Source organism: Oryzias latipes, chromosome 18, assembly GCF_053564925.1.
Source record: "Oryzias latipes strain Hd-rR chromosome 18, Olatipes_Hd-rR_3.1".
NCBI classification, from domain to species: Eukaryota; Metazoa; Chordata; class Actinopteri; order Beloniformes; family Adrianichthyidae; genus Oryzias; species Oryzias latipes.
The window spans coordinates 21006986-21030354 of NC_136254.1; the positions used below are offsets into that span (position 1 = coordinate 21006986).

The following is a 23369-nucleotide window of genomic DNA, read 5'->3' on the forward strand; positions in this document are numbered from 1 at the left end:
GAGAGTAATATGCCTAAAAGGATGTCTTTATTGGCTGCAGTTTGACAATTAATTTTAGTTCAGAAGCAGGGAGAGGATAATGGTTACTTAAAAGGACAAATTGAGATAAAGAAATTAAGTGTTTGTTGTTTGGAGATTTAGTACTTATTTAATGGTCATGATTGCTGATGATCTACAAATATATTAGTTTTGCTGTGCTTTTAAATTTTGTTAACTATACAGTAAAGGATTTGGTAATACACCAAAGTTTTTTTTTCATAAGTCTAAACCCCAAATGTAATTGTTGTTTTGAGGTATTTGACAGGATTCCTTTGTTAAATACACAAAAAACTGTAATCATTAATTCGTGTGCATGGGGTGGAGGTCTATTTTAGTCATTAAATAACTTGTGTTTTGATTTGATTTGATTTGATTTGATTTGATTTATTGCAATGCGATGTGATGCAATACGTTTGTTGAGTTTCGATTCGTATCTATTGGATTGGATTCGACTTGTTTCATTTCGTTTTGTTTCGCTTCGATTGTAAAAAAAAAAAGTTTCTTTCTTGTTTGAGGGAGAACAAACCTCATTCAGAGACCGTGCACAGGGATACATGTTACAAACTTTCATGTAAATTCATAAGTTTGATTGACTGCGTCATTAAAAAAATAAAACTTTTGAGTTTGTGAATCAAAATAGTTCGATCAATTTTTATCCATTCTATTGATTAAATAAGATTACATTTTTGGTCAACCATCAAATTAAATATATGAGCGTTGGGTTAAAAAGGCTTCAGCATTTATTGGTGTTTTTTCTTGTATAATAAAAATAAAAAAGATAAAAAATTACTAATCTGATTTGTATTCATTTATTTTTCAGTCGTGCTCTTTAACCATCTCAGTAGACTAACTCAGAAAAGTGTTTTCTTCTCTCTGTGGGTGTGTGTTTATGCGTGTGTGCTTAATGATTTTTTTTTTCTTCACTCCGCCCCGGTCCTGGACCCTATAAGTATCAGGCAGGAACCAAATATAGACTCAAAGAGTCTATTGCCTTCTACACACATGAAAATTCCCAGACAAGAATAACAGGAAAAGAGCTGAAACAAGACAACATCTCTATTCAAATGTCATGTCGGAGTTTGCACAGCACACAGTAAAGCTACGTCTGTTTTCAGACATTGATGGATTGTCAGGATGAAGATTATTTTATGTAGGATCTAAATGATTCATCCCGTCATACACACTTCTAGGGCTAATTTAGAATAAAATTACTTTTATTTTTTATTTTTACAATACTAGTATACTCAAAAGCTATGTAAATAGAATATTTTTACATAAAGTGTTATATGAAGGTTTTTTACTCAGAAACCATATCCACATCTTTGGATGAAAATAAATAACCTCAACTGACGGCAATATCTTTGTTTATTACAATTTATTTTTGTTTGTTAAATGCACAGGACTTTTTAAATAGATATCATAAATATTTGATTTTGTAGCTTATTTGCTAACTTAATTATAAAGTAGTGCAAATATAGGAGTCTCCCTGTGTTGAATACATCAAAAAGGTCTTAAAATAACTAATTTTTTTGTTAGTTTTAATGACTGCATTACATAAGATGGTGTTCTAAAAAAAAGACAGAAAAATCAATAACAAAAGTTAATTTCAAATCAAAAAGGCCAATTTTGTCCTGAAATGTTTTTTCTGTGTGTGGCTAAAGTAGCAAAAAATAAATTTAAAATCACCTTTTTCAAATATTGGAATGGAAAATGCTATTCTTTTGCCAAATATTCGGACTGACTTTGTAATCTGGTTAGAATATGTGACAAATCTGTCTGAAAGCAGCATTTCAGCACTTATTCTGCAGCCTTTTTAGTTCGTTTTTCAAAATCAAACAAAGACTAATTTATGCTACAATGCAAGATATAAACCATGCATGTCCAAAGTCTGGCCCGGGGGACATTTTTTTGCTGGCCCACAGATTCCTCTCCTAAAATCAGTAATGCACTTTCTAAGATTACAATTTCTTGATTGTGATTGGCTAAACTACATCTTAAGCTGTTGTTAACCTGAGGCGACAACCTTAGGCTGCTGGACCTTGAAAGCCTTAGGGGCCAAAGGAGAAGAACAGAATGATTTATTTCTGTGATCAAAACCACAATATTTTCTGAATAAGACGACTATTTGTGTCATTTTCCTGTATATTTGATGTTTACAGTCAGCATTCAGTTCAGTTCTGTTGAGTTTTGTTTCTATCGCCCAATATTACAACACAGTTGTCTCAACTGGTTTCACTAATTTTACAAAACATAAAATCCGTTATAAAATACAATAGCTGATTGTTAAACTAAACCAACCCTCCTTCTTGAAGGAAAAAACTCAACAAAACAAATTCCAGGGAAAAATAAAGAAGGAACCTCAGAGACGTCTACATAAAGGAGGTATCCTCTCCCAGGGCGGACCAGCGATGTACCAGGACTGTTCAAGAAGAATTAGCTTCAGCATTTAATCGTGAACAATACAAAACGTTTCAGAGGTACCCAGACTCCATGCTGACAAAAGGTTTTTATCCAAACAGATTTCTCCTTTAGTTTATTTCTGGTCTTCAAATATGAAAGTTGTTAAAGATTTAAAGAAAGCATGCCGATTGGTTGGCCCCTCACACATTTTTATTTCACCAAATCTGACCATCTTTGCAAAAGGTTTGGACACCCCTGGTATAACAAAACCAACTGAAATTAATACAAAGTTAACTTTCTTAGTTAGAAACTTTAACATCCTTTGAAAAAGGTGATATTTTGTGGGCTATAGGCCAGGAATCCACGTTTTGCTCATTTATGATCCAAACCCATTGAAAGTGAAAGCAGTCATTTGGAGTTTCAATTGTACTCAGGTGAAGGTGCTGTTCAAGAGGAACAAGGATTCATTTCAAAAACAACAAACAAACAAACTACTATTTAAAGTCCCACTCTGATCATCTTTTGATTTATTTTAAAAGCGTCCCCAGTGGTCAGTTAATTATGGTTTTATCCTAAACCAAAAGACGTCAGTTTGTGTGACATGTCTCAACGATTTGAAAAAAGAAATACGCGGAAATGCAATTTTCTTTTCTTTATATATGTCACCCATCATCAGCATCAGAAAAATGCCACAATAACATGTTAAAAACACCAACAACATGATTTGAATCATTTTTTTTATTGACAACCACTCGACAACAAATGTAAATTTCTACCACAAGAGGGCAGAGTTTCTCCACGGAAAGTTCATGTTTGGTGAAAAGGCTAGAAATGGGTTTTAGAAAAATGCGTTTGCGTCTTCACAAGCTGGTAAAGTTGAGAGGAAACAAAATTGTGTCTCCGTTTCCTGACAGTTGCTGTGTATTAGGATATGAATCTGAATTATTTGCCAAATGTTTGTTTAGTTTAGTCATACTAATTATATTGCACACCAGATTCCATTAAATCTTATCATTTAAAATCAAAAGTGGTGCAGTTTTATTACAATTAACGTTACATTAATATACTTTCCTGACACTTTTTGGGGTCAATACAGTGAAAATGGTTTCGTTTTTTTGTCATTCAGCTGGCAGACGTACAGGAAATCAAAGGAAAAAATCATGTAGGACTCACGCTGAATTAATTTATTAAGATAAAAGTGCATGATTCATCAGATATCTTTTCTTTCATAATATTTATCTTGCATGAACTCCTTTTGTTTTTGTGTCTCACAGAGACACGATTGCTTGAAAGCGTGCAAAAACTGAGCACCTTTCTTCTTTTACTTTGAGAATCCAACCAAAACAAAAGGCTCTCTACATCCTTAAACATTTGGATCCATCAAAAGAGCCATAAAACATTACTATGTCAATAAGGGGCTACTCAGAATCTCTTTGGTATGACAATGTTTGGTTCTTCCCCCTCCCAGTTTATTGCAGAAGCTCAGCAATAATATAGATTGTAAACACCATTCACTGGAATGGGGCTGCGGCTGGTTCATGACTCAAGCATGATTCAAAAAATACCATATCACCAAGTTTCCTCTTTTTCCAAATAGTTTTTCATCCAGTAATATGTCATATGTTGATGTACGTATAGACCCCCCCCCCCCCCCCCATCTGTTTTCCCCCCTTGGCTTTTAATCTTCCGCTGCACATCTGGAATTGCATCTGCGTCCCATCAGGCGTTTATCCCCGGTGCATTACTGCCCCCTGGTGGTGGTTGTTCGCATCGACTCTGTCAGAGGAGGCCCCTCCCTCCTTGCAGCCGCAACTACCCCTGGTTGCAGCTGCGCGCAATCTTCGCTAAACTCGCCCAAACGCGACTTTAAAGGCCTTTTATGAGATCTTAAACCTTTGATACACACACACACACAAACAGACACACATAGACACGTTTAGAGTTAATCCTTATCGACACAATCGATAACTGTTTATTAAAACATAATTTTTCCACACACTCCAGCCTTTGCTGAATTGTTGATGTGGTCCTTTAAGACTGGAAGGGGAGGAGGCAAATGAAAGTAAGGAAAGGAGTGGTTGTAAAAGCATTAACAGGTTGGGGGAGAAAGAAAACCGCCCGGTTGGTTTCCTCGGTTGTGTTTTTTCATTGAGTTTCTGCTGTCGTCACCCATCAAACAGGTGAGACTTTGGTACAAATGTATGTGTTTTGTGGTTAAAGTTAAAGGGCGAAGCTGTTTTCAGATGGAAGTATACATCGTGCTGGAGGGCGTTTAGGTAGCAGCAAAGGCTGACTGTAAAAAACCGTAGGAATAATGTTGAATTTGAGCTAATTTAGCTTTGTTTCCTTTACGTTCAGAGATTTGTGTAGCTAGTAGTGGTGGAAGAGACCAACTCTGTTTTGAGGGACTTTGCGTTTATAAAGGTATTTTTTTATTTGCTTGGATTATTTTTTATTAATTTAAATTTTTACTAAATGCACTGTTTGTCGATGGAAAACCACCATAAGTCACAGAAGACAGTTTGAACATCCTTTTTATCGTATTTTTTGCTTAATGTTTTTGTGGACTCCCCCCTCCTCCGAGGTTGGCTCATGTTGCAGGACCCCTTCTTCATCCTCCTCCTCCTCATCTTCATCTTCTCCGTTTCCCTCCCCCCTAGTGATTCGGGAAGTGTGACGTGTTTTTTCTTGTCCAGTTAAGGGGCCGCTCCTCAAAATGTCTGCTCCGGGTAAGTTTAACGGCAGAAACGGCTTATCTGTGATGAACAGGTGTGTCCAATTAAAATAAAAATGTTTCCATTAGAATATCTCATGGAAAGTGCTAACCACGCCCACTTTGCGTGAAAGAGAACAAATGGCGAAGAATCTTTATTTTTCCTTTTTTTCCTTTTATTTTTTTATTCTATTTTAAATTATTTAAGAAAGTACCCGGAAACAGTTTAAAAATTAGAGAAGAAAAAAATAAACTAACAACAAAAGAAGTGAAACATGCGTGGGTGTGTCTCTCCACCCAGAACACAATATTGCAGATTAATAACCGTGAATTCTGAACAATTAGATCCAATGCTTCCTTATTTAAATATAAATTACTTAATTTGAATATTTTTAATACTAGCCTGTCTTTCTATTTTTTTTTTTTGCTTTTAGACCCAGAATGCAATGCGGACCAATGACCTTCTTTTCTTTGTGAAATGTGAAAAATTTGCCCCAGTGCTTCCTTTATTTGAGTATATATATATATATATATATATATATATATATATATATATATATATATATATATATATATATGTTTAATTATTCCTTTTTAAGATGTTTTAATATTCTTCTGTCATCCTAATTTTTGTCTTTTATACCCAGAATGCAATGCGGGTCATTCAACTTTTTTTTTGTAAACTCCAATACACACATACTTTCTTTGAAAATATGTGTGCATTTTAATTATCTTATTTTCAGAGTTTGAAACTCTTGTCTTTTTCTTCTTCTTTGTTTTTAGTTTAATAGAGGAGGATTTGAAAAAGGGATCGGGGCAAAAGCACAGTTCAGTCATCCAACATGACTCATTTTTTAGACAGGTTTTGTTGGTGGCTTAACACATTGTTTAGTTTAGCACTGTCATATGAAAATGAGTGTGATTCACCTCATGGGACATGTGCTGACCTTTTAACATTGAAGAGGGAAATTTTAATCTGGAGCCAAGAAAAAAACGGTTCAAATAGGTGTAGGGTAAACGTTCATGAAAGTAGAAATGAACAGTTCTAAATAAAAGTAGACTTCTTCTTTATTTTGCACTTTTTACGTACTCTGAATCTGATTTCCGAGGAGCCTGTTTCTTTCCATGTCTTGCTTGTTATCAAAAACTTCTTTAGATCTAATCTAATTGTCATTGTGCAAGCTGGAAAGGTAATTGGAAACTCAGGCGTTTCTTTAGAAAAAGGAGTCTCACACTTATCGGGAAGGAAGCTGCTCCCAAATCTCTTGGCATTTCAGTAAATACTTCAGTATGATTCTACTGCGTGACCTCGCTTAAAGCAGCTTCTCAATGTGCTTTTACGCTACTGTGCCATCTTTCTCTGTAAGGACTGTAGTGTAAAAGCTTGTTTAGTGTCTTAACTCCTAAACAAAATGATTCAAATCAGCAAATTCCGATACGTTGGTGCGGTCTTTTCTTTTCCCTCCATTTCCTGCTGTCGTTTCTTCTTGGTGCTTTTAATATGCATTTCAATTCAGGAAATAATTTTTTGAGCTCTCTGGAAATATCAACTGCCAGCCGCACTAAACCAGCCGCTTATTGCTGTCATACCCTGTCCATGTGATGATGTACTGTGGCTCGTAATGGTTGTCTTTAAAAATCACTTAACAGCGTTTGTGCGAATCCAGTACTGTGGCGTTTTTATACCTTTACTAGTACTTTCTTTTCCCACCACAACCTCGTGAGTAATGGAGCTTTAGAGCCGCCTTAAAGAGAATGATTACCTAAAGCTTTTCAAATAGTCTTAACATTGAGGTTTAAAGTATCGCATGGACCTTTGGTGATGTTTGACCTCAACTTCGCCTGATAATAAAAAAATAAAAAAAAGGTTTGTTTTTTCCCCCCTTAATGTCTTTATCTGTTTAGTAAAATAACATTGTGATTCTATTAGAAGTGATGGAAAATCCTTGTCTCTGTATCTTCAGGTTACCCAGGCCACTTTCCTTATCCCGCTCCTGGTGGGGGGTATGGAGACCCTAATCAAGCACCCCCACCTGGCTTTAACATGGGCTACAACCAGGGTCCACCTGTTATGTATCAACCAGGTCAGGGACCGGAGTATGGCGCCCCACTGGTCGGGGCTGCCCCAGTCCCCCTGGTGCCTATTGGGATTCCACCAGGACTCGAGTACCTGGCACAGGTAAGTCCCTCAGAACTGGTGTTCGTTTTAAACTATAGCATTAAAACATAAAAGAGTTAAAGTAGAAATACAGAAAAACGATTATTGATAAATATATACATAAACAAAACAGAACATTAGCATTTGTAAATATGTATGCCTACAAAATGAGGTGTTATTCATTTGAATGTTTTTGGAAATGAGCATCACATCTGCAACTGAAACCAAATGTACTCTTAGCTTGGACACTGAACTTTGACAGTGGGAGTACTAAGTTTAGGGATATAATGAAATAAGTTAAGGGGGTGAGAGATTGTAAGATTTTTCTACTTCTCATTCCCTTTTTGATTTTTGTTGTGTATACATTTTTGTCTTGTTTGTCTTATTTTGTTATTTTACATTTGTTTTCACTTCCACCTTATAAGGTGCATCGTCAGTGAATGGTCTACTTTTAAACCTATGTCAAATATAAGGTGCATCGCACTATAGGGCGCATTAGGAGAGACAAAATAGTCAGAGATAAGTCCATCAGTCAGACTTTATGATTTGAAAACGTTCCACAGCTGTTTAAGGTTGATCCGCTTTTTCCCCTCAGCCCGCAGCAGTTTGTGCGCGCGCTACGTGAACATGGTGAGTTGAAGTACCAGATTGATAAACATACAGAGTTAACAAAACCACTATTTACAATCAGTTTGGTGGAATTGAAATACTCAAGACGAAACGTTTGTTAGCCACGCTAGGAGCGTTAGCCATGTTAGCGTAGTCACAATACCTGTAACACCAGCAACTCACCGCTAAAACAAACTTCACTGTGACTACGCTAACTGTCAACCTTGTTAGTAACACGTAAAAAAAACAAAGTCCGGCACTGCTACATGTTAGCCGCGTTATTGTATTCACAAAATCTGTAAATTGCCGCTAAAGCAAACGTCACTGTGACTACGCTAACTGTCAACTTTGATGGTAATATGTAAAAAAACAAAAACAAAGTCCAACAATGTTACATGTTAGCATATTCCCACTTCAACATTATTAAGCACAACTAGAATTAATCTATATTTTGTGTTTTTTATATAGATAGATAGATAGATAGATAGATAGATCTTTAAAAAATTAAGGCTTTTAATTGCTCCTTATAGTGCGGAAAATACAGTCCATGGAATCTTACATTTCAATAAATTGGATTGTAGAAACCGATCATCGTTTTGTCCTTTGCAGAATTTGATCTTCATGATTGTCAGCTTAGGACAAACAGACAGGAAGTGATTCTTGCCATTAATGCATTCAAGGACTTACAGTAGCTCACACATTTCTGTTTGGTTTATGTTAATATGGGGGTCAAATAATTACAATAGTTGATTCAATAATTGGAACCAAGCATAGGCCTCTCACCTAGACACCATCTCCTAGTATCTGGGTCAGTCTGTACTACTTTCCCAGCTGCAGCGATAAGCCAGGCGTAGAGACATTTCGCAGACCTGCAGTGATCTGATTGGGCTGGAGCTGGTAGGACTCGACCAGGAAACATCCTGGACAGAAAGGCTTTGCAGTTATCAGTTCATTTGATATCAGATCAGTTTTATTAATTCTTTTTATTTGGGACCAGAGCACATATTCTCAAAAGTTCAGTCCAATTCTACAGAAACTACCAGGAGTAACTTTAGATCAAACCTTTATCTAAATGAGGAGGCGTGGTTGGCCCAGATGGCTGATCCAACACAGGACAAAACACACTGGAATATTGGTGTGAACCCAAAAGAAAGAACAGTGAAATCATAAACTCATAAACTTGGCGGATTGTAGTACACTCACCATAGGATCCACAGTGGGATCAGTCTGTTCTGAACTCAGTTCATCAATAATGTTTTTTTTTTTTTAAATAAATTAAGCAGCAGTTGGAAAGGGTTCTTTAAGAAGTTCAACTACAAATAGCCCTGTCTTGATCTAATTTGCAAAGGCCAGTTTATTTGTGTGTGGGCGGGCGGAGCGGTTAGCAGCAGTGGTTAGAGTCCCTGTTCAAGTCCCGGCTGGGACCTGAAACAGAACACCAATGTTTCTGTGTGGAGTTTGCGTGTTCTCCCCGTGCATGCGTGGGTTTTCTCCGGGGACTACGGCTTCCTCCATCCGTCCAAAAACATGCTTCATTGGTTAATCGGTTACTCTAAATTGCCCCTAGGTGTGAATGTGAGTGTGTACAGGAGTATGATTTGTGGCCCTCCGACAGACTGGCGACATGTCCGGGTCCGGGATCGGCTCCGGCAGTCCCGTGTCCCCGAAAGGGACAAAACGAGTCCAGAGGATGAATGAAAAAGTTTATGTCACACATTTTATGTCCAAAGACAATGCAAAGTGCTTTACATAGAATATTAAAAGAAACAATATTTAGAGTGATTAAAACAAGATTTAAAAGTCAAAAAAACTGAATTGAAATCAAGCATAGATGAACTGTCCAGATGTAAACTTTTGAATACAAACTAATCAAATGGAGCTGAGAACAGGCGGATCTAAAATCTGGATTTAGGTGTTTCAGATCTGTAGGGCATAGAAGCTGAATGCAGCTTCTCAATAGTTTTGACTTTAGGAACTGACAGCTGAGCGGAGAGGTCTGGCTGGTACATAAAGGTGTCAGGGGTCAATCATGTGTTTTGGCGGTAAACCATTTCAAGCTTCATAAACCAGCAACAGAACCTTAAAGTCTGTGCTCTGGCAGACAGCAGCCAGTGTAAAGACCCCAGAACTGGACTGATGTGGTTCTATTTTTTTACTTTGTGTAAGAACCTGAGCTGCAGACTTCTAAGTAACCCTTGTGCACTTTAACGTTGGGAGTTGGGTCATCTAGACCCACTAGACAGTGCGCTGAACCTTTTTTCTTCAATGATTTGTGATCTTCACTGGTGTCCATTGATTACATGAAATCTTTCCACCTTTGTCCACCTTTGTCATGGTAGGAATAACACGTCAATGTAAGGCTGGGGTCATCTAAGATAGTACAAGGGATAAACTGCAGTTTCCTGATTGATTTTTATTTTTATTTTTTGGTGGTCCCGTAAAAACACAAGTGGACTAAAGATGAACGCATGGACACGTTTTTTTCAGTTCCCGCTTAGACATCAGATCTTTTTTGAGATGACAGTAGGCTGATGATTATAGCAGTTTGTTAATTGATGATTGTAGTTTATAATGAGCTTACCTACTAATCAGAGTTTGGGGGAATATTTTGTCAGAATAACAAAATAATACCGCCTTAAAGACCCACTCTGAAGACAATTGTTCTTGTGACATTTTTCTGATTATAGTGGACATATACAAAGAAATAAATGAGCTCAAACTTGTATTTCTGAATATTTCTTTATTCAAATCAATGAGAATCAGGAGCAGACATAAAATATAATTGGAAAAAGATTATAGAAAATATGGCAGACAAGCTCCCTGCTCGGCTCCATTCTGATGGATCCACTTGTAGACGTCTAGATCCACATACAGCACGTCTTTGTTTTCCTAATCGGGGTTGGAGGGCCTCTAAGCTAGTGGGAGTGTGTAAACAGAGAGCTCTCAGTAATGAGAAGGGGTGGGTTGCTTCATGCCAACAGTCCCACAACTCTGAGGTTAATTCCTGATCAACTCCTGCCTCTTCTACAGAAACTCTGTCCCAGAATACGATGCAGGGTTTTTGATTTTGGCTAGAAACATCATTGTAATAATTAAAAAAAAAAGCACTCTGGGAATGCGTTGAAAAGTAGGACTTTTCACGACATTGCTGCTTTTGCACATTTAGAGAAACTTTACAAAGTAAAATCATTTCCACCTTAATCAGATCTTTTCTGGGACTACATGTTTCTTTAATGCATTTTGTTGTTTTACTTTTAGAAAACTTTAGAACTTTCAATGATCTCTTTTATATATTTCAGGAGTTTTGTTCAAAAAAGTTCCTGGAAAAAAGGAAACATTTGCCCTTAAGGGTTTTAAGTTGATCATCTGTTTGACAAAAGTCTAGACTTTTTTTTTCTTTTCTTATAAAAAAATACATCATCAAACTACAGGTTTATTAACTTTCAGCTGCTCATTTAACAAACATCATTGAAAGGTTTATTCCTGCTAACAATGGCTTACTGTTTCCATCTAAATTGCTAGCTAAATAGGAGCTAGCAGCAAATTGGCGAGCTGCTAATGCATGAAATGAGCATAGAAGCATGTGACACCTCTGACAGGAAACGTTAGCATGGCTTTTTTTTAACACTTTTTACACCCCCATGTGTCACTTGCTACCAAATATACAAAACATGTGAAAAGAGCCAACAGTTCATTCTGGTTTATTGCTACTTCCCAGGTATGAGAATACTTTAGTGCTGCTTGTTTTTACGCTTAGAAATCCATTTGACATGGAAACATGTTTGACTTTTGTGGAGCTCTCGTCTTTTATTGCCATTAAGAACAAACACAGCTGAGTGGTAATCCTGTGAAGGTTTAAAGTGAGGCGTGTTGATCAAACATATCGGTCACAACGTGACCTCATTTCTTGAATGTGCTTTCTTTTTAGATCGACCAGATTCTGATTCATCAAAAAGTTGAGCTGCTGGAAGGTAAACGCATTGATCAAGCTCGTGTAAGCAAAAACACAAAGTTACGCCTGTTTAAAAACACTTTTTCCGTTCTCCACCCCAATCCAGCTTTTATTGGTTTTGAGACCAACAACCAGTATGAGATCAAGAACAACCTGGGCCAAAAGATTTACACAGCCAAAGAGAAGAACGACTGCTGCACCAGGAACTGCTGTGGCGCCCTGCGCAGCTTCGACATGAAGATCAAGGACAACACGGACCGGGAGGTCATCCGTTTGATCCGGCCTTTCCGCTGCGTCTCCTGCTGCTGTCCCTGCTGCCTGCAGGAGGTAGGACTTTACATCCTTGACAAAAAGCTTTATAGTTGCATCATGTCTGGTTGTATCGTGGCGAGTGAGCCGTCACCCACTGAACAGTCTGTCCAGCTCAGTCGCCATTTATCCAAAAAATGGACGCACCATGTTGGAGCTAGACGACATCAGGAATCAGCATTTGGTCCAGAATCTGTCAAACAAACATTTTGAACGTTACGGGGGGGGGCAACATGCACCTCATAGCGGTTTCTGTAACCGGCATCTGTTTAAATAAGGTAGCAGTTCAAGAATGAATGACTAACAGCTGTTTATTTCTCTATAGAAGTCTATAATTTTAGATTCTTGCAGCCAGCAACTACTTCCTGTTTGGAACGCCAGGGGGGAGTCACTGAAATGACCCTCATTAATTGCTTGATGGCCGAACAGTTTTATTTCATTTTTTACTATGACTATTTTCTAGCTGTTAGTATTTAAAAGATTACAGAGTTATAGGGGCAGGTAACAAAGTAACTTTTTTTTTTTTAAATTACGACTTTAAAGTTGTAAATTTACGAGGAAAAATACTTGTAAATGTATGAGAATTTTTCTCATAAATGAGAATTTCCTAGAAAAATCCTAGATTAACACCAAAGTTGTCTGTTTATCGGAGCCTAGCACAAAGATCAAAGATGTGGAGCATTTTGAGAAGTTTTTTTCTGGATGGGTTTAAAATCAAAGAAATTCTGAATACAAGCTGCTGAAATGAGCTTCCTCCGCAGGGTGGCGGGGCGGTCCTTTAGAGATAGGGTGAGAAGCCCGGTCACCCGCAGAGAGCTCGGAGTAGAACTGCTTCTTCTCCACATCGAAAGGAGCCAGTTGAGGTGGCTCGGGCATCTAGTCCGGATGCCTCCTGGACGCCTCCCTGGGGAGGTGATCCGGGCATGTCCCAATGGGCGGAGGCCCCGGAGAAGACCCAGGACACGCTGGAGAGACTACGTCTCTCTGCTAGCCTGGACACGCCTCAGGGTCCCCCCAGAGGAGCTGGAGGAAGTGGCTGGGGTGAGGGAAGTCTGGGCATCTCTGCTTAGACTACTGCCCCCGCGACCCGGTCCGGATAAGTGGAGGAAGATGGTTGGATGAAGCGTGTGACGACTCAAAATCAAATTTGTGTTGCCAGCTTTTCGGGGTTCTTTAAAGCGGAGTTTAATGAAAAAAATGAGCTCAGAGACACGTTTGGGTGAAGATGACCGCTACTTTATTCTGCCATCATTATTCAGATACCCAGAATTGCATTTGTCTCATTACGTGATAAAAATCTGCGCTGAAGACCAAAGCGGAAGGAAAACAATGTTACACTCCTCCAGATGAAGCTGCGACTTGATGTCGACCGCTTCAGCGGTTTCTTCCCTCTCTAACAGAGCGCGCAGTGCAAGAGTGTGAGCGCACGTTCAGGGTTTGTGTTGCTCAGTGCGCCGGAACAGTAATAATAAAAAAAAAAACAAAAAAAGGTTTCCTCCAAAAGAACGGAGACTGGAACATAGAAGGAACAGGCGGTTTTTTGTTGGGTCTGGCGGCTTTCTGGTGACTTTTGGGCTGGAAAACTGGGACACTACCTAGCAATCCTGCACAGAGAACGAGAGTCAGGACTATTTCAACAGGAACGACCGGTTAAAGAAAGCTCCTCTGTGGTCCACACGAACCCTCAAACTAGAAAAGAGAGTTCGTTGATGTTTCTGCAGCAGACAGATTGTCTCTATTTGATCAGCCAATGTCAGCAAAGCCGTGTGGATGGCACACCGCAGAGCAGGTATCCAGGAACACGAGTGGATTTCCAGGGATCAGCCAATGTGCGTTTAGATCCCACCCACTTTCACTGATTGACAGACAGAGTCATTCTGCTGGAAAAGCAAATCATAAAAAAAAATTATTCATTCTGAAAAACAGCAATGTGAAATAACAACTAATCTACTTTGGAAAATGTTGATTTTGAAATCTGAGTTTCTGAAAAAAGCCTTAAAATTATAAAAATGTTCCACATGAATAAAAATGAATATTTTAAAATGCTGATTTAAAATGATGAACCGGTTTTTAAAGCAAAATGGAAAAAATATTCAATAATAGAATGGCTAATTTAAAATCTGTGTGCAGGTTTTTCACAATTTGCTAATCTTTTTATATATTTATGAGAGATTTATTGGTTGTGTATTTGCACAATGTGATATTTATTCATGTAATTATGAACAATATAGGACTCCATAGTTCACTTGCTGCTGCGCCGTATGCTCACTTTGACTTCAATCTCGTAAGTTTACGGGATTCAAAGTCCTAAATTTACGACCTTTATCTCGTAAATTTAGGAGAAAAAAGTCGTAAATTACGACTTTGAATCTCGTAATATTATTTTTTTTTTTGTGGCCCTAAAACTGTTGTATAAGATATATCTAAATAATAATAATATCAAAATAACTTGTAAAAATAAAAATAAAATTCAAACTTTCCAACGATGATAAAAAAAATTGAAAAATAAGAATTACTTTATATTAAAAACAACAAAGAAACCGGCGGTTGTTCCCTGCCGGTTCCCGTGTGGTGTTGGGGGGAATCCGGCTGCCGCTGCTGGTGCGGTGGGGGTCTTGGGGTGGGGATGGCTGGGCACTCTCCCTCCTTCTTTTCACGTTCCACCATCCATTTTAGAAGAACATAAACACTCACCTGAGCACAGGTGTTAGCTCAACAGACTGAATGACTGAAATATTTCACACTAGTTGGTTTTAAGGCATAAGTATGCGTGTGAACACTATCTGTTTTGTGTACATGTCGACAGGTGGACATTTTTGCAACTAACAGGTGTGTTTATAACATTTGAGTGTGTGTGTGGACAGGCTCCGCCCTTTTTTTTTGTTTTTTTTTTACATTTGAACCTTACCATAATGATTAACAACCAGTAAACTTGTTGCTTTATGCTGCTTCATGGTCTTATCCCCCTTCCCCTCCTATTATCACCCCCTACCCCCCCTCTCTCTAACGTCCCTCTCTCTTCTTCCCCTCTTTCCTTTTCCGTCCGGTCCAACACCAAAGATTTTCAGACATGTTTGAAATTAATAAAGTTTGGCCTCAATTACAAAAGGGGTTTATTCAGACATACCTTTGGTTTGTCTGAAGATTAATAACCCCTCTTGTTAAAGTAAAATATGTCCAACCCAAGAGGCCCTCAGCTCTCATCTGTCTGCCTAGCTGTTGGACAGGACAAGTTAAAAAAAAAAAAAAAAAAAAAAAAAAAACAACAAAGAAATTCACAAAATAAGTGCAAAGCATTGTCATTTATATGAAAATGCTAGAACCAAATGTAACTTTTGAATGTCCTTCTAAAAGGTTTTTACAATATTTGCATTAAGTTCTACAATGAGACAAAGAGTGACGCACACTATAATTTTTGTGATATTTACCAGAGTAGCACATTATTCAAATGTCTTCTAAAGAAGTTTGTCATTTGGTTTAAACTGGATGAAGCTTTCATTTGAACCATTGACATTAAATAAGAACAGGAAGTAGCTTCTGGCTCCAAGAATCTTAAATTCCATAGATTTCTATAGGGAAATAAACAGCTGTCAGTCATTCTATTGGTCAGAATAACCATTCTTCATCTGATACCTTTTTCTTTTTTTAACATGTTCTTTTTAATTATCTTTTTTTTTCTGTAGTTCGTTCTTCAAGTTACAGTATAGACTAGGCGTTCAGACCTGATTGGTGAGAATGGTTGTCATAGAAACGATGACTCAGACCAGCTTACTGACGTCATCTGGTTCCAATATGGCGACGGTTGTCTCATTAAAAAAATGGCGACTAACTTAATTGACTTTGGCCGGTTGGAACCTGAAGTAAGTCACTTTCTATGGGTGATGTCATTCTCACTTGGTCCAATTCTCAGGGGCGGAACTACCATTAGGCAAAGATAGATGATTGCCTGGGGCCCCTAACACTCTAGGGGCCCTGAGCTGAACACCTAATAGGAGTGTCTACGTTAAATGTAATGCCCATCATTATTAAACTGTCATAAACAGAAACGCCTCAAAGCAGTGATCTGGCACAAGTGTTTCGTCCTCCCCTGTCCTTCTGCCTCAATGGTATATTCCAGTCAACATCAATGTAGCCAGCATTACCAGATTGGGCGGTTTCCAGCCTAATGGGGATGTTTTGAGGGTAAAGTTGACTCAGGTTGATGGACAGGGTTTGGGCGGCTTTGGGATCAGTTCAGGAGCTTTTAGTTCATGGTTGAAAGACGCTGAGAGACGACCGGCTGTGCTTCACCTGTCATCTTCCTCACCTGCTTTCATGAGATGTAAATAACATAATTATGTGTCTACATACCTGTTCCATAAACGCAATGTATACATTTGATTCTAAGCATTTTAATCATTTTTATCCTCATAGTTCAAGAGCTTATTTGTTTAGATTGTAGATGATGTACTTTGTGTTTGTTTGCCGTTTATTCGGTGTTCAGATCTGTCGTGAAGCTGTGCTGAAAAGACAGAATGAGGCAGCAAAATGACCGAGTTTTTTCATATTAATATAAAAACAACAGATGATTTGCTTTATGAATGCATATAGAAGTTCTCTGGAGGATTTTTATTGTTGGTGTTGCGCAGAATTTCCTTTACAAACACAATCTGAAAAACAGCAAATACTTTTTGGAGCCATCTCAGGCAATATTTGATTTAGTTCTTAATGTTTTATTAATACTTGGGAAATCTTTTATTCACAAGAACAAGTTTTTGAAAATGGAATCCCTCTTTATTATGTTTCTCCAATTTCATTTGTTTTTATTTTAACTCACCTAAATTCCTTAAACATTAAAAATACAAAAACAATTTCCGCTTTTGTTAAACTACAACTCCTGTTGTTTTAAAGGTTTTAAATGTTCTTGATATTTGAGCACAACATCGGTTGTTGTTGGTAAAGTTCAATAGGAGTCCATTATTTCATGGTTTTGTCTGACCGACTGCAAAAACGGTGGATGTAAAATCATTAAAAGTCTGACTGTCAATGAAATCAGGGAGTATTAAAATATTAATCGCTGATTAATATTTTGGGTGGGGTTTTTTGGGGTCTGGTGGTCTTTAGATGACTTTTAGACTGGAAAACCCCCACAAACTTCCAAAAGGGCCTGAAGACGGAATTAAAAAAACCTTTAAAGAAGGTAAAAAAAACAAAAAGGAAAGACTGAGAAAAGGGACAGAAAATTAGAGGGAGGGTTGGGAAATTCTAACTTTGAAAATATTTCTTTCTTTTATAGTGATGCTACTCTTTTTGTTCCTTCATGCAAGTATTTTTGTTTTGCTGTCTTTAGTAAAACCTTACAAAAGACAGAAAATCATCCTTTGTTCTTTCTGAAGTGAGGGGTTAACAAATGAGCACATTTAATGTTTTTCCAAGTAAAGGTAATGTTTATAAATACATTTCTTTAACATTTGAATGTGTTAAAATTCTTTGGATTCTTGACATTGTCTTAAAATGGACCAGTAAGGGAAGTTATTTGACGTTTTACCCTTTAGGTAAGGATTCTTTAAAGAATAATTCATACAAAAGGGCCCATGTTATTGTTCGCCTGGGGCCCCCAAACTTCTAAGTCCGCCACTGCCACTTCTGATATGCAGTCAATGATTTGAACACCATAAAAATATTGCTCTGTTAGGTCTAAATCTACTAGCAGCACCCAGACACTTAACCTGCTATAGACCGGACTTGTTTGTTTACATAAACCCGCGTTTGCTACAGAGTGAGATGTTAGTGCGGCCTCCCGCAGCTTGGGGGGGGGGGGGGGGGGGCTTCACCTGTTGGGAGGGAGCGGCTCTACTCCCCACCCAAGATTCTGTGTTCTGAGGAAGATTAAGGGAACATATCACAACCCTTTCTTTGAGTTTATGGCTGTTGTAAAGGTGGAGGGAACACAAACCGACTTGGCTCTGCCCCCTATTGGTTACTTGGCGAACTGTCCTGGCTCCACTTCGTTTTCTAATGCGAGTTGGCCCGCGAGTCAGAGCTGGCCTGACATTTTGCTTTGTCTTATTTTTGGCTGCAAGAACGCTTTAACCGCTGTGAGCCCATACTTGTGCAAATAATAGCTCTTATGAGTAGACGGGTAATGATTTGCTAACAGGCGGGGTTGTACCTTCGATGTTCTTAGTTACCACTGTGAGAGAAAAAAAAGAGGCATTTTAAAGATAATCTTCTGATTTAATTCATAGCTGATTTGTTTGTGTGAATAACAAGAAACGCAATGTTTTTTATGACAAAGTTCTCCCTATTCTAACCGATTAAGCTGGTCAGTGTAAATAAGATCCTAACAGGTGACATCGATGAGTTAGAACAAGGGCTTGCAACCTGACCATCCACAGCCACATGCGCTCTTTGAGTCCTGCAGTGTAGTTCCCTGCTTAAAGAAAAAAAAGTAACCGCAAAGTAAAGAAGTAAGTTATAAAATATAAGGAATGGTAAATTAAACTAAGTGCAACTTTATTGAACTCATTCACTAACAATGGAAGGTCGGCACGTATCACTCCATGTTTTCTACTGCCTACAGTACCCATAATGCTCCAACAATCCATTGTAATTTACAAAACTCGTCCCACAACCCTTCAGCTGGTACAACCAGTATTCATATTTAAGGTGCACCGGATCGAAAGGCGGATTTTCTTTGTTTATATGGTTTGAAAAATCCTCAATTTGCTCCGATTGAATTTTAGTTTGTCAGATTTACAAATTTCTGGCTATGATGCACCACAAATGGTCAAATAAACCATTTTCTTTATTATTATTATCACTGCCGGCATCACCCAACCTACTACTACACTTGTTGCGTTGAGATGAGTGGAACAGGGTGGCTTTTATTTTGAAAGGAAGTCCTTTCAAAAGGAATAAACTAGGAACTGTTTTGCAAAGAGGCTGTTTTTTCTTTGTGTTTTATTCTTGTGATTCATTTCTATTCATCACTATAGTAACATAAATGCAGATCAGTCTGCTTTGTGGCTCCTATTGGGTTCTGGTTGCGGAGAAATGGACCTGAATGGCTCTGTAGGTGTTGAAGGTTGCAGAGCCTTGAGTTAGATGACAATGTAAAAGAGTCCATGTTGACTGAGTCCTGTTGTTGGTGTAGGTAGAGCCTGCAGGCATGCTGTCACAGCCTTGGAATGGACGTCCTCCCTTCTGTCGCTATGCTGCTGATTGTTGGGCCTCTGTGCTCCATTCAGCAGCATGTTAGCAGCATGAATGGCTCTTTGTCCTCCCTGACTATCTCCTTTTGACTCCCCGATCGTCTGTCCAGGCTCTGCGGAGCTTAATCACATTGTCCACCGAGTTTCCTCGTTCCCGCTGAATTTACAAAGATTCTCTGAGACTGCTCTCTCTGACGGAAGCCACATGAGACCAGTTACCTTCACAGTCACATTCGTTTGCGTTCCTCACATCACGTGCGTGAAAATATCCTGAGTCTATATTTGCAGCCGTCTGTGTTGATGCAAATGTCAGAGTTCAGGCACGTCTGACCTCGGCTGTGTGTTTGCATGGCACCGACAGATGGAGGTCCAGGCCCCACCGGGCACCACCGTCGGCTACGTGAAACAAGACTGGCACCCTTTCCTGCCCAAGTTTTCCATCCAGGGAGCTAACAAGGAAACCCTGATGAGACTGGAGGGGCCCTGCTTCGCCTGCAACTGCTGTGGGGATGTCAGCTTTGAGGTAAACACTGTCGCAACTCTGTTTGCACGCATTTGTTACAGCAGTACTTCAGTAGAAGTATGGAGCATTTGCTATAAAATGCAGGGGTGTGTGATTGCAACAGACTATTGACCGGTCTAGTCCCCTGCCTTCACCCGCAAAGTGGCCAGGATAGGCTCCAGCAACCGCATTACCCTGAAAGGGAAAAAACGGCTTGGATGAATGAATGAATTTAAAGGGAAAGTCTCCTGGTGTAATTCTATTTAAGATAAACTTTTAAAAGTTTCATAAAAACTTTACTTAAGTATCAAAAGTAAGCATGAAGTAAAAGTACACGTAAATGTGGAACTGTAGTCATTGGTAGCAGTTTAAGCCTTTAACACCAGAGTTTTAGCTCCCGTCTTGACATTCTTTCGGGTGTCGTAATTTTTCAACCGTTTACACAATTTAGGTCATTCCAGATGATTCTGAAGCAATCAAGAAAAGCAGAATCAGCTGATTCACGTTGGTTGTGTAAATGGTCAAAGAAAGTGTCATTAGGTTTAGCCTGTGACATCGCTGGTGTTAAAGTCCCACTCTGATCTACCTTTTGATCCATTTTCAAAGCGTTCCCAGTGGTTTTCATTATGATGAAAGATTACAAAAAACAGTGTTTTTCTAGGATATAGTTTCTGCAGAGCAGCAGGAGTTCATTAGAAATTTGGCTTTGAGTTTCAGGTGGGACTGTTGGCATAGAGTGAGGCTCATTTCCCATCATTCCTTAGTTTACACTCTCTCCCGCTAGCCTAAACCCCCAACCGAACATTGGCGGTGCAACAAAAATGATGAGCAATATTTTAGCAATCCAGTCGTACAGTTCAGAGCCAGATTCCTGCTCAGACGGGGAAAACAAAGACTTGCATGGATATATTTGTCTGCGAGTGGATGCATCAGAATGGAGCAGAGCAGGAAGATTGTGGCTTGCCTATTGTAGTCTCCATAAAAAAAAAAAAAAAAATTCAAACGACATTCCTTTGTTTTATTTTATTTATTAATTTTTTTGTTAAAATAACTAAAATGGTAACAAAAAAAAAGGACATCTATCATATTCACAGAACAAAGACAAAAAAGAAGAATTTAGCGAAAGTATTTTAGCTTTGGGTTTTAGCAGGGTTTTTTTGGTTAAAAAAAAAAAAATTGGCATGTCCCAAGTATGTTCATCATTGACTAATCTTCACTTATTTTTAATTTCCTTCAACGTAAGAACCGGATTTTGGATACAGGTTATTTCCTGGAGTTGATCTGACGCCCACATTAGCATTAGCATGTAGTAGCAGAATGCTAGCTGGTAACTCCAAATGTCAGTTCTAAAATATTTGTTCTAATTACCTTCCTAACTGTTTCTTTGATGCCACTTTATGAGTTAGTTTAAAATAGTTTAAACATTTACAGTTGTTAATAGATTTCATGAAAAGCAAAAACCTATAACATTACATTTTTAAAGGTATTTTATTTAGCTTTTCTTTTTGAATAATCACCTTTTACATTTTCTTTCAGCTGAAAGGAAAAGACGAGACGCCCATCGGTCGCATCACCAAGCAGTGGAGCGGCCTCCTGAAGGAAGTCTTCACAGACACGGACAACTTCGGCATTCAGTTCCCTCTGGATTTGGACGTGAAGATGAAGGCCGTCCTTATGGGCGCCTGCTTTCTGATTGTAAGCGGGTGACCGTCTGTCCGTCAAGCCTTTCTGTTTCATCTCTGACTGTTGTTTTTCTTTGCAGGACTTCATGTTCTTCGAGAAAGTGGGAGAGGCCAACCAGCGCAGCTCCGTGTTTTCTTAACCGGAGATCCAGAGGGGAGAGCGTTTCACCTCTATGCTACGTTATACTCGATGCTAAACCCAAAAAGCCCTTAATAGGCATGTCTATATAGTAACCAGATAGCTGTTGGCTGGAAGTTTGAATGTGTAAACAGACTGTTGTTGTTCATGGTTTCACTCCACACAATCTGTCAAAATGTTGTAGTCTAAAGCCAAATCAGCGTCCCTCAATCTGCAAAAAGACGAGGATCTGGCCCTGACGTTCGCTTTCATCCGAACTCTCCCTCAAAAGCTCGACTACATCTGGTTTACAGTTGGATCTTTTTTATTTTTTTATGTTGAAGTTGTTGTCATGAAAGTTTGTACAGATCTTTTTTGTAATTTTTTTTCCCCCCTCAGATCCAGATGAATCCATCCTGCTCTGTTAACATTCCAAACAACTTCAATTTATGCAGAACCGAAAAGCTGGAGGAGATGGTAGAAAACATCTGGCCATTCAGCTTAAACCACTACTTTAATTTAGTTTAGTCAAATGAAAAGACAGAGTGACCGTAGATTTTTCTTTCTTTGATTCAAATCTTAAAGTGAAAATGAAAAAAAGAAGTTGTGATGCCTGCTAGCTATATTTACCAAAGTTCCTCTGCTTCGTTGTTGCCTTCTACTTCACCACTTATGTGCATTTAAAAGGAAAAAAAAACATTTCATTGTAAATACTGTCATGCTTTGGACCTCAGTGTTCAGCTGCCGTCCCTTTGTGTCTCCACCGGATGCAACTGTGCAAAAATCAGACCAGATTTGAAAAGCAGAAACAGGCGGAGGTTGAAGTTCAGTTTAAAACCTCTTATTAGCAGGTGGAGGCCCAGAAATGATGGGAAGTTGAGGTTTTCACAAAATACGTCCAGCACTTCTCTAATCCAGCTGTCAATCACATAAACTACATGCTTTCTTAGCTTTGCACCTGTTTAATCTGATGATAATCTGCAATGAATTTTTATCCATTAACACTTATTCTACCATTTCTCTCCTAGTGTTAGAAACAGTTTTATATTATATATTGAAAATATTGTATGATTTATTTCTGAAATAAACCAGTGGAATTAAAGTGATTTGTTTGGTTTCTTTTTTGGGAAACTGGGATTGGAAAGTTGGCAATATTGTTTTCCATAATGGAAAAAAAATGTCAGTTCAAGTGGAAAAAACTCGACTTGAAAACAAAAAAACAGGAGCATGTTCTTCTGCAAAGGTCAGAAGGTCTTTGTGCTGGATGTAGTGCGCCTCCTCCTGGGGAAAGGGCAGAACAACATGCTCATGTCTCCTGCAGAAGTCACAACTGAAATTATTTCCCTTATACTGGATTGATTATTTGAAAAGTTGGCCAGCATAAAAGAATCTTTTACTTCATATAAACATTTATATTGGAATAAAACAGTTTAAAAGTGGGATTATTTAGGGTAAAATGTAAATAATTGAAAGATCAAAGTGGATTCTACCAAAGATGGCTACACATAATACTTAAGATTCACATTTATTTGTAAATGACCCAGTTTTATTAATACAGCTAATTTTAAAATCTTTTTTTTACCATCAAAATGTCAAATTTGGATAATTTTAAGTGTGGAAATTTTTTAAAAAATATTCATGTATAAAGTAACAAATGCACCTGGAAATTTCAGAGTAGAATTAAATGTTATTGA

General features: G+C 38.3%; 1 protein-coding gene across 4 annotated transcripts; it reads left to right on the forward strand.

The window, feature by feature from the left end:
* The first annotated feature begins 4195 nt into the window (after nt 1–4195).
* LOC101157328 (phospholipid scramblase 1) lies at nt 4196–22777 on the forward strand. Of its 4 annotated transcripts, none has more exons than XM_004079789.5 (8): nt 4196–4619; nt 5100–5168; nt 7117–7331; nt 11848–11890; nt 11978–12198; nt 19735–19896; nt 21412–21570; nt 21638–22777. In XM_004079789.5, the coding sequence occupies exons 2-8, from the start codon at nt 5156–5158 to the stop codon at nt 21695–21697; spliced, it is 873 nt and encodes a 290-aa protein (XP_004079837.1). In that variant the 5' UTR covers nt 4196–4619; nt 5100–5155; the 3' UTR covers nt 21698–22777. The 4 variants fall into 4 exon arrangements, with proteins under 4 accessions (XP_004079837.1, XP_078792354.1, XP_078792353.1 ...); XM_078936228.1 differs by having other exon boundaries at nt 4301–5023; XM_078936227.1 differs by having other exon boundaries at nt 4321–4501.
* Nucleotides 22778–23369: the final 592 nt, after the last annotated feature.

Bases quoted from the DNA above. Each gene is read 5' to 3' on its own strand.
- LOC101157328 (XM_004079789.5), top strand. The intron at 12,199-19,734 runs GTAGGACTTTAC...TGGCACCGACAG, and splicing joins GTCCCTGCTGCCTGCAGGAG to ATGGAGGTCCAGGCCCCACC. The intron at 21,571-21,637 runs GTAAGCGGGTGA...TTTTCTTTGCAG, and splicing joins TGGGCGCCTGCTTTCTGATT to GACTTCATGTTCTTCGAGAA.